At 40.2% G+C, this 11,815-nt stretch overlaps 1 protein-coding gene across 2 annotated transcripts; it reads left to right on the top strand.

Annotated features, from left to right (window-relative positions):
* The first annotated feature begins 1,246 nt into the window (after nt 1-1,246).
* LOC146969398 (interleukin-13 receptor subunit alpha-1-like) lies at nt 1,247-11,494 on the top strand. 2 transcript variants are annotated; one of them, XM_085759873.1, is made up of 10 exons: nt 1,247-1,420; nt 2,039-2,236; nt 4,828-4,970; nt 5,274-5,397; nt 5,515-5,614; nt 7,978-8,180; nt 8,719-9,099; nt 9,804-9,900; nt 10,341-10,416; nt 10,664-11,494. In XM_085759873.1, exons 2-10 carry the CDS (start codon nt 2,137-2,139, stop codon nt 10,760-10,762), a joined length of 1,323 nt encoding a protein of 440 aa, XP_085615999.1. In that variant the 5' UTR covers nt 1,247-1,420; nt 2,039-2,136; the 3' UTR covers nt 10,763-11,494. The 2 variants fall into 2 exon arrangements, with proteins under 2 accessions (XP_085615999.1, XP_085615998.1); XM_085759872.1 differs by lacking the exon at nt 1,247-1,420 and having other exon boundaries at nt 1,941-2,236.
* The last annotated feature ends 321 nt before the right edge of the window (nt 11,495-11,815 follow it).

Genomic DNA, 11,815 nt, shown 5'->3' with positions numbered 1-11,815 from the left:
CTGAACCATTAAAATATTTAGATATCAACAGTTACAAGGCCAACAGCTGCTGTCAGTAAAATGCAAATAAGACGGAAGCGCTTAACTGCTCTGCACTGGCTTCCATTCAAATTCTGTCTCCATTTTAAAATACTGCTGCCAACATTTGGAGCCATGTATGGTCAAATAACCCCCAGTATATTGCTACTGTAACCTCCTCCTCCCTTTTACGGCCAATTGGGCTCTTATGGTCTGCTGAGCAAAAACTAATGGCTGCCTCTTTAACCTGCTATGAAAGCTGAGATGTACTGTATAACCTTCCTTATCCTTATCAATGCACCTCCCACACTTCTGAAAACCTTCGTGGAGTACCTGGATGAAATTGTTTCTGATTGGCCAGCTGCTCCATTTTATTTTATAGCCTCCCACTAACCCATTTCCTCATCTGTGTTGGCCACTTCATTTAGAACATTGTTTTGTAACAGTGAAATGTGCCATCCAAATAAACCTTACTTCCCTTCTTACTTACTGTAACAGTAGCCCACAGGCCAAAAAGAAGAAATAATCAACTTCTCTCTCACCTATTCATTTGATTTGTTGTTGATGTGCATGTTGTGTTTTTATTTGTTGGATGAACTGTAAGGTTACATTATTTCTAGGGTGGGGTTTCCCCCCAAGATCCACATTTTAGGCTGGGGGTCTCTGCTGGGCTCGAGGAGTGGTTTTTTCCAGTCTCTTGCCTTTTTGTGATCACATTTTAATTGGAAATGTAATAAACCTGTCACATTTGTTTATGGACTGAATCATCAGTGTGGCCACAGTAACATTCCGTTAGTCAGTGTCTTGTGAAGATTTCCACCAAAGTCCTCTCAGATGATTGGCACAGAGCTTTGGGAAACATTTTTATTTAGTTAATAAATGTTACCCCAATAATAATGAAGCAGGAATGACCTTTGGAGGGTTAGAGTGTGAATCCAATTGAGCTGGAATCTTGTCCAATTGGACAACAGCCAATGGTCACAAGATGATGCTTTAATCCTTATATTAACAACTAGTCGCAGCTCAGGTGCCTTATTTGAGGATAGTACCAAAAGAGTATGTAGGCTTGTACAGTTGAGCCTTCTAACAGTTCACCTCAGACAGCTTGTGGGAATATTCACAACCTGCTTTGTTCTCAGTAGTGTTGTAGTACTCAAGACCGGTCTTGACCTTGACCCGGTCCCAGTATGCTCTGACCTTGGTCTTGGATCGGTTTCGGGTTAGATGGTCTTGACCACAACACTAGATCCGCAAATGTGCAGTACACAACTTGTCCATCAGAGCGTTTTGGACTTGTTGGACTGTGTATTTTATGAGTTTGATGAAGGACACCTGTCCAGTCACCTTTTGTTCACTGAGCAGCCCACTCTGATCTCAAAAGAACATGCACCAATAATTAAAGGTAATGAACCTACTCCTATGACTATAAGGATTATGCCAATAGGCAAATTTGCCAAAACGTTTAACTATCATTTTAACTAGCCTACACAGCCTCTGCTGTGTTTTTTGTATTATTTCTATTCTATTCTATTCTTTCCCCCAAAGCTGCTATAGAAACATACAATAACACTGTAAAGTTAATTATGCTGAATTTATGGTAAAATTGTTGTCACAATATGGTATTTCCTACTGTAACTAGTCCTCTTACAGTTAGACTATATGGTGTTAGAAAACATAGTAGGCTACAACTACAGTTAGTGCCCCAAAACCATAAGGAACTAGCCATAGCTACTTTATGAACGCTAACGTTGAACTATTTAATCACAGTAGTCAATTCGAAAGTATTATTATAGGTAGTTTTCCTGCTCTTGTTCTCAGTAAGTGTAATGTGGTTGCTGATGCGTGCCTTCTCCAGAAGAAAAAAAACGGAAGCACTCCGCCCAGCTCCAGCCTTTTCTAATCTCTAGACGAAGGAGCCGGGGGTGAGAATCAGTGTGTGAGCCACTGACGCGCGGACATTTACTTTCCTCTTCTCCTTCTTTTTTTTCAATTTATATTTTACTTTTCTGGGAACTTCCAGCGGCGGCGGACTAGACTCCTGCCTCAAGGCGCGAGACGAGAGCGAGCGGAGGAAGACCGTCTGGTCCTGACACCAGCAGCTGAGGAGGGACAAACTTCATGACCAAACAAGTCTCAGGCACAACGAGCAGGATGTTTCCAAGTTGTTTAAAGTTGTTGGTGTTAGACTTTCTCTTTATATCGATTGAATCCCACTCTGGTAAGGCTTCGTGTATTTCGTGTTATGTTTTTATTTACTTCCTTACGGGATTTTTCCAGTTGTAACTCAGCGTGGGTTACGTGCGTTTCCCAGTAGTGACGTCACGTCTTATTTGGTAAATCAACAGGATCTATGACCAAAATGCTGAATATAAACCCAGACACGTTATGATCAGACATATAGCTATGAAAACATTAGTGCTCAGATGGTTACAGTCAGTTTAATGTTGGTATATTAGAAGAGAATATTTTATTATATTGCCACAAGGGAAATGTTTAATATCAAGATACTAAATACAAATGTAATAGAGGATTTGATCAGACCTAGAGAGTGATCTATAATGCCATGTCTATAGTGCTGTGAAAAGGTATCTCTCCACCCCCCACCCCTCCTGAATTCTAAATTCTTCTTCTTCTTTTTGTTGTTGCATATTTCACACTGAAATGTTCAGATGATCATACAATTTCTGATATTAGACAAACATAACCTGAGTAGCTAAATAGAAAATGCAGTTTTTAAACGATGATTTCATTTATGAAGGGAAAAAATCTATCCAAACCTACCTGGCCTACCTGGCCCTATGTGAAGAAGTACTTCTCCTAAATATAATTACTGGTTATGGCACCAGTGTCAACAACTGCAAGACTGGTAATGAGTCTTCCACATCCCTAAGGAGGAATCCTGTCCCACTCTTCTTTGCACAGTTGTTTTAATTCAGTCACACCGGAGGCTAGGGCTGAACGATTTTAGGAAAAGATCTAATTGCGATTTTTCTGGCAGATTTTTCAATTTCGATTTGTTTCACGATTTTCTTCAAATCATGTTTCAGTGCAATATACATGATGTACAGTAACATTAACAGATATTACATCATTCCATTCAAAATAAATGTCATTACTCTAATGCAAGAATGAAAACTAAAGTTAAGCATTGATTAGAAAATTATTTATTAAGAAACATGCACAAGTTAAAGACACTACTCTTTCATTTGTGGCTCAGCAGCGCACAAATATTTCCTTTTATAGCATTAAACAAAAAAATTCAAACAAAGCAAAAATAGTGAACACAGAAACTCTTAAAGGCTGGTACAAGTCAGGGTGAGGTGCATAACAGCCATTTCTGAAATTAACGAGCAGGTGGTGCAGGTTTCACTGATTGGTTATCCTGACCTGTCCACGAGCAGCATGCCGCTTCTGATCGGTGAGCTTGGCAGGATGGCACGGAGACGGCATGCATGTGTGAAATAGTCGAAAACAGATCCTAGGTCAGTCAGGAGCACTGAAAAAAATCGCAGCTTTGACGATCACGTGATCGCGCTGTTTGAAATCGCGATTTCGATCAGAAAACGATAAATCGTTCAGCCCTACCGGAGGCTTTTTTTTTTTAGCATGAACGACCTGTTTACGGTCATGCCACAGCATGTCAGACAGATTTGAATGATGATTTTATTTATTTAGGGAAAAAAGCTATCCAAACCTACCTGGCCCTATGTGAAAAAGTAATTGTCCTCTAAACATAATAACTGCTTGTGCCACCTTCAGTGGCAACAACTGCAATGAAGAGATAACTGGCAGTGAGTTTTCACATCGCTGAGCCACTGCTGACCAAAAAGATCACAAAGCACTTGTCTCACTTGTGCCAAAAAAACTTCTTGATGATCCCCAAGACTTTTGGGGAAAACTTCTATGGATTGACAGGACAAAGTTGAACTTTTTGGAAGGTGTACATGACACGTCCTGTTACATCTGGTGTAAAAGTAATACAGCATTTCATAAAAAGAGCATCATACCAACAGGCAAACATGGTGGTGGTAGTGTGATGTTGCTGCTTCAGGACCTGGACGACTTGCAGTAATTGATGGAACCATGAATTCTGCTCTACCAGGAATTCCTGAAGAAGAACGTCCGGTCATCGGTTCGTGACCTCTAGCTCAAGCAGACTCGGGGTTCTGTGGCAGGACAATGACACACCAGAAAGTCCACCTCTGAATCGCTTAAAAAAACAACAACAAAAGAACAAAATAAAGATTTTGGGGGGCCGCCTAGCCAAAGTCTCGACCTAAATCCCACTGACTCATCTTAAACAGTCTGTTGATGCTCAAAAACTGATTTAAACAACTCTTTTATATTTCCTCTGCCTTTCTGCTAATTCATCCTCAAAAGACTCATTAGCAGTTATCGCAAATGCTTGACTGCAGTTGTTGACACTGAGGGTGGCACAACAGTTGTCACATAGGGACAGCCTAGGATTGGAAGGCTTTTTTTCCCTCTTCAAATCATCATTTAAAAGCTGCATTTTGTATTAACTTTATTATCTTTGACTGATAAAATTAGTTTGATGACATTTAAACGTGACAAATATGCCAAGCAAAAAAAAAAAAAGAAGAAATCAGGAAGGGGGCAGTTACCTTTTCACAACACTGTATGGCTGTTATCTCAGGATAACAGTGAGTCAGATCACGTCTTTGTGTTTCTTTTCCCTCAGCAGTGGGTAATTCATTTGTTCCAATGTTTGTGTTATTTTACAAGTAGGCTAAATGAAAGGAAGTCCTATGTTGCCAAATTTGTGCTCTTTCTTCTTTCTTATCAAAGGCCAAATCTTACCACCACAAAATTTATCCCTGGTGTGGAAAGATGATTTTAATCCAAAGTTGACCTGGGAACCATCCCAGCAGGCAGGTTGCGAGTATCGAGTCGAGTCAAAGACCAATGGAAAAGACAGCAATACGAGAGAAGTAAGTGTTAACACTTCTCCACTTGGTAAATGTAGCACCTGCACCAAAGTATCCCACATAGGGTTATGAGTAAAACTGTTTGAATATTTCCTGATATGCACATATCACTGCACTGCTGTGAGCAGACCTAATTACATTATAAAGGGTGTGACATTTATATTTACCGTTTGGGAAAATCCCCAGTAACTGACTAAAGAATAAACCTTCATAATCTTTAGTTTTTGCATAAACAATCACTACTGTATCTCAAATAATGGTTTGATTGTTCACTCTTTCTGTGTGTGTGTCTGCTGGTGGATAAAGAAGGTGAATTCACCTCCTTGGTCTGCTTACATAGTGATGGAAGGGGGATATTTGCTCCTGACTGTTGTAACTCTCTGTGACGGCAATGAAAGTGAGAAAGCTGTCCTCCCTAAAGATTACCCAGGTAGCTCCCTTTGCACTTTATTACCTTTAATAGCTTTTGTTTTTAAAGTTTGAATGTTTTAAAGAACCTATTTGAGTCACATATGTTTGTGTATTTGTTTATTCTCCCTCCCCTCAGAGATTGTGAAGAAATTGGAGTGTTACGTGATTTCCTCCAGTCACTCTCGGTGCTCATGGGAAGCAGTCAGCTCTGTTCCTGATCTCCGTTTCTTCTATCTGTATGTATTACTGTTTGTGTGCAATGTTCACAGCGCAGTGTTGTTTCAGTAGAAACCCATTATTACTGCGTAAACATGAGTAAGCCGTATTGCAATATTTCTTGCAAAACAGTGGTTAACTTTAGTTTCATCACACACAAGCCACAGTCTACCCAAGTGTAAACGGAGTTGGGTTCAATTCAGGCTAAATTCCATATATTTAATGGCTCAGCTTTTCATCACTCCCAAGCAGAAATGTCAACCGGGGTCCAAGCTATACTTGGTAATGTAGCATTCAGTGGAGGGGGCAGAGTGTTATCTCCGGCCAGCTTAAACCAAACAACAGAGGCTAATTTTAAAAAGTTCATGACCCAATAACCAAATGTGAAATTGCATGATTTCAACATATTCAGTTTATCTTTGTTTCACAAATACATTCAAGTCACAAACAAGACAGTCCCAAGTCACTGTGGATTGGGGTTAGCACAATACATTTATGCGGAACCTTTATTCTTTTACGTTCTGCTTCCGCCTGCAAACCAAACCTTTGTATTTATGCTAAGCAAGCTCCTGCAGTCCATAGTCTGGGGACACTAGAATGACCTTATGAATGTTGAAGGAAAAAAGCCCATGTCAAGTTTTGTCTCCTATCAGTGTTAGTCAAGCAAGTCCTCCTTAAGTCTGACGTCATGTCACAACCAAACAACACTTTTCCTAATCTCAACAAATCCTGTGGAAAAAACAAAACCAACTTCAAAAGTCTGCACATCCACTCATCCTTGTATCTTATTCTGTTGTATCAAGGAGCTACACAGTTATCCAAAACTACCAGAGAATGAAGGAACATACCCTGTCCTTGTGCTGTAAACACTCACTTGTACTAAAATGATAATTATTCTGCATCTGAAAATAGTTCCTAAACTTCCCGTTTTCTGTAAAATATACATATTATTACATGTCTTGCTTTATAATACCTATGGCCCCTGGTGACTGTACATCTCACATGTTTCATGTTAGAAATAATATGACAGATGAACTGAGGCGGACACCAACTGCATTACTTTTCAGATTTCAGATTGATTTATTAAAAAAAAAAATGGGAACAGTACATATTGATGGACATTGACATGTAAATATGTGGGATTGTAGCCAAGTGGCTAATTTCCACTTTGTTAATGTCGTAACGTAAGTAGATTTCCTACTTTGACCCATTACGTACAGTATCTTTTGCCGAACCAAACAGTAGACTACACCTTTATTGTCACAGGCAATCTGTCGATCAGTTAGTGCAACAACGTAGCACTGACTTTGTCTGACCACTTTGTCAACACAACAATGATACATAATCACCATTACCGTTAGTGTGTAGTAACTATGGAGCATATAGCATATAGCATTGATTTGAATTTTGTCCAGTGTTCACTCTCTTTGTATAGCTCTGTTTTTGGCCTCTCCCTGAAGCTGCTAATTGTTCCAAGCTAGCTTATTGATGCTGAGCACTAGCTTTACACAATGACATTAACAAAACAAAACAGTATGTGTACAGATAACCAATGAGCTGGAACTTGTAAAAGGTCCAGAGCAACAGATTCTACTGACTATTCTCCATTAGGGGATTACATGTTGTTTTAATGTGTAAAATATCTGTTGAGAACTGATATGTGTTGAGTAGGGATAGACCGATTACCGGCATGGCCGATAATATCGGCCGATATTTGGCATTTTCGCTGTAATCTGTATTGTCCACTTTCACTACTTACCTTCATTACTTTTAATGGGTATCAGTATTGGCCCTGACAAAACCATATTGGTTGATCCCTTCATTTTCAAAATCTCTGTTAGACAAACTACTTCAGTTCTTGGCTGGCTGTGCTGATTTCCTGGACCATTGTTTTCAACATGAGGCTGCCAGACAACTGTCAAGCAACTATGAAAAACTGTCAAGACAATAGTTTGGCCACACCTGGAGGGTTTTTAGTTAGTAAGCTAAGTGGCTAGGGTTTCTATGGGTAGCTGTTAGCACCTCCAGCTAGCAGCAGTTTTATGTCAGTAGCCAGTAGAACCTATGCTTAACTGAATATACATACAGTTTCTCTGAATTACAAAAAAGTTACATCGAACCCTCAGTGGCCTGAACCCATTCATAACAGAATTCTTATGCACTTGTTGCAGAAGTTAAGTCCAAGACAGGGGACACAACTGTTCACACTTATTGATAATGATGGGATGAAACCAACTTAAACCAGGTCAGAGGTCAAAGGTTTTTTTTTTTTTTTTTAAGGTTAACGTTTGAATAAGGCATTGTTTTATTGATGTGTTTATTTTAAATTCTCCAGAATAATGGGCTTGGAAGTTAACCATCCTTTTTTTTCTGTCTTTCCAAGATTGGCGAAAGAGGATGGTAGCAGGTCTAAATCAGACAATTCTTCCCCACCTTTACAAGAGTGCCCGTCATACATTTGCGATGGGGACATCAGGACTGGTTGTAATCTGGAGGCGACCTATCGTGACAGTGTGACCGCCTTGTTTAACGGAACAGTGAACGGCAGCCTCTCCAGAAACACCTTCAAAAAATTCCTGGATCTTGGTTTGTGTCTCGTCCTGTTTAGTTCCTGTTTTTCCTGTGCTCTCCCTCTTGTGATTACCTGTGTTCATTCCCCCACCTGTGTCCTGTTTCTCCCTGCGTATTTAACCTCTGTGTTTTCCCATTGTTCTTTGTTGCTTCGTCTGTTTCATGCTCTGCGTTCCTCCCCTGTGTTGGTCCTCGCTGTACCTCCTATGTGTTTTCTTGCATGTTCCTGCTTCTTGTGTAACTTCCTGTTTTTTTTTTATTTTTCAATGAAATTTTTTTTTTCATTGCACTGCACCAATTTTTATGTCTGTAGGCTACCAGAGCCTGGGTCCAGTTCCCCTGCTAACCCTGACGCAGCTGGCACCGCGCTAATTTGAAATGTTGCGCTTCCACAGTCGCTTCCTGTCATTTCTTAGTTTTTGTTAGGTGAGAATGGGTGTGCACATGCGTCTCATTGTGCAAATATCCTTGTGTAATGAGGAGTGTGACACAATCCAGAAATGATAATACGACTACATTGTTGTTAATATTTGTCATATCTCTCTCTGCACAGTGAAACCACCTCCTCTTAAATGGAACGTCACTAAGGATGGGGGTAATTTCAATATCAACTGGACTCCTCCTGACATAGATACATACAGTCCGTGGGAGTATGTGATTAATTACACCGAGTGTGGTCACAGCAAGGCAAGAAACACAACACTACACTTTCTGTCTTTACTGTCGTTGCTGTTGTTGTTTGCCATATCTATTGTAGAGCTGATTAAAAACTATTTCAATTGTTCCTTCAAGATCCAACAGGTAAGGGAGGAGAGAGAGGGAAGAGGGAGAACATCATATCAGCTGGTCCGGGTCCCTCAGTGTCAGTACCGTATAAAGATTAAAGCAAAGTCTGAAGCTGACAGCACACCATGGAGTGACGTCCAGTCTTTTGGTATGGACATGGTCTCTTTTATATTTTTAAATGAATCATTGAGTAGGCCTGTCACAATTATTACATAATTGATAAAAATGGGTTAAAACTGGTTAAAATGATTTCCTCTCATCTGTATAAAAACAGCTGGATAAAACTAAAAAATGTCATTTCCATCACTATTTCGTCATCGTTTTCCACTGTTTGGGGTTTGACTGGTCTTCTTTTGATGACATCATCACGTTGCACCCTCTTCTTCTTCTGTTGTTTAATGACACATGAGTGGAGCGCATCAATACTCACCGACCGCATTTCAATGAGCATGTACTGACATTAGCATCATGGATGTAGTTTCAAAGTCTAAAATTAAACAGAAATGTCATTTTGATGTATGTTCAAATGTTTAATACCAATAGGCTACATGGCTCTTCATAAGGTGTACTATATAACTATGTTTAGGCTTATACTATGATAATGGCATAAAATGATCGGAAAATTAAATTATTAATCTCAATTATTTGTATGGCAATGAATTGCCAACTTAAGTTTCATCATTGTGACAGTCCTACTATTGAGAGCAGTTTAAAGGATTTGTAGATGTTTCTGCCACCTAGAGGCTGTTTTATGATGATGATGTGCCAGAAAGAAATCTACTCTGTTACATTTGGAAGCTCTCTGTAAAAAGCCTGTGTAACGTTGGTGCGGCTGGTGTTTTTTGCATGCAGATGCAGATACATACCCTAATGCGGTGGTGTGCGCTGCCATCATCATCCCACTGGTTTTTGCCGGCCTGGCGGTCCTAACTTTTGTGTGCTGCAGGAAGTATGTAAAGTCTTCACCTTTTTTTTTTTTGCTTGACTATCCACAAGTTTCCGAACGTCATCTATGGTCAAAAACAGCTTCCGGTTTTGCCAATTTGGTGGAATTGTACGTTTACGTTTCCATGGTTTTCAGTCGTTGTCATAGTTGCGGTAAACGCATGGCTCTATTAACGCTGGCTGTACACGGATGTCAATTTGTGTGATATCCACTGTTAAAAGCTGGTGTGATGATCCATGCGTTTTACAGATTTTCATTGAAAAAAAAAAAAAAAAGAAATCCATGCATTTACCGCGACTACCGAAACCATGGAAACGTAAACATAAAATTCCACCGGAAGAGCAAAACCGGCAAAACAGGCTACGTTTTTGACGTTCGGAAAAAGGTGGATTGGCTGCAGCCTCCTTCCCGTTCGACTCTAACATTTGACTGTCTCTCTACAGAAATAAGGACCACATCTTCCCCAAAGTACCTCAGCCTCGGGACTTCCTCAGTGATATTTATGACAATAACAACAAGGTAACTGTTCTACTTCCCGATTGTCCCATCTGCTAAAATGTATCAGAGCTGCTATTAGCCTAAATATTTTGGGAGGTCTGCTCAACTATGCAGAAACTTTCTGTTGTCTGGTTGCCAGGCAACCTCTTTAATACAGTACTGTTTTGTAGCTGTTTTGCCTAGTTTTTCACACGAACAGCTGTATTTAAACTCAGTTTTAAGAGGTGTTCTCTCACTCACTAACATCTGCTTCTTTTCACCACACCAGAGCACTATTCGCGATCTGTACATCCCAGCAGAGGAGGAGGAGAACTGTAAAATCACCCTGGTGATGGATCCTCAAAACGAATACAATCCAGACTACTGACATACGTGTGCAGCGGTGACAGTGTGAATCTGTTTCTACAAAGAGAATGGGAGTCTCTACTGTTTGACTGATGAGTCCTGGAGATTCTGAGCAAGGAGCGTTTGCGAAACGGTCCCTCTGCTCGTCAAAACTTTTGAACCAGCCCTTTCCTGGCACATCGAGTGTGTTGAGGGAGATGTTAACTCAAACCTCTATTGACCAAAGAAAAACAAAACAGAGGCAGCTATGTCATTCCTAAATGTTGTTTGCAAAACAGATGCAGGTGAAATCCAGCTTCCCTTGTTGTTATCTTGACCTGACATGTTCCATGGAACTGCTTTGCACTAAACGCCAGAATTATCTTCATTCCTTATCGATATGTCATATTTACAAACCACAGGAAATTTGCACATTTCATATCCCAGGAACTACTGTTTTGAATAGCAAGAGGAATAAGCCCCTCCCACCTCCCAGTTGTGCTCCTCTGCTTTGGGTTTTTCTCTTGGAGGACTCGTTGGACACATACTACAGTTGCTGCAAGCCAAAGCTTCAGTGGAAATGGGCCACACTTGAGGTGTGCAGTAACACTGACTGGAGGAAAAACTGTGCGATCTCTTCGAAACAAGCACTCGTCACTAGAAGTTCTGTGGCAGCACATCCTCGGACAGTAATTTTATTTTTTTATTTTTTGGAAATCAGATGATTATTTTTGTATCCAACAAGCACTGAGAGAACAGTTTCCCACTTTTCCTTCTTTGATATCATTTTTAAATGCAATATCTTTGAGATAAGCAACTTGGACACATTTTTTATTTCAGGAGAATTATTGGAGTAATAAACCTGTCTCCAACTAGAATGAATAGAATGAACTGATAATATAGTAATATAGTGATAATACGTACAGTAGATAACCTATATCCCAATTATGTCACTGTCGCTGCTGAGATGAGTGTGTGCATGTTCATTATCCATCCATCCATCCATTGTCCACCGCATTATCCGAGTCCGGGTCGCGGGGGCAGCAGTCGGAGCAGGGATCCCCAGACTTCCCTCTCCCCGGACACTTCCTTATGT

This window comes from Trachurus japonicus, chromosome 18 (genome assembly GCF_045865225.1).
Source record: "Trachurus japonicus isolate A0001 chromosome 18, Traja_1.0".
Taxonomy (NCBI): domain Eukaryota; kingdom Metazoa; phylum Chordata; class Actinopteri; order Carangiformes; family Carangidae; genus Trachurus; species Trachurus japonicus.
Note: the sequence above shows the minus strand (reverse complement) of the source record. Positions and strands in the feature narration are given on the sequence as shown.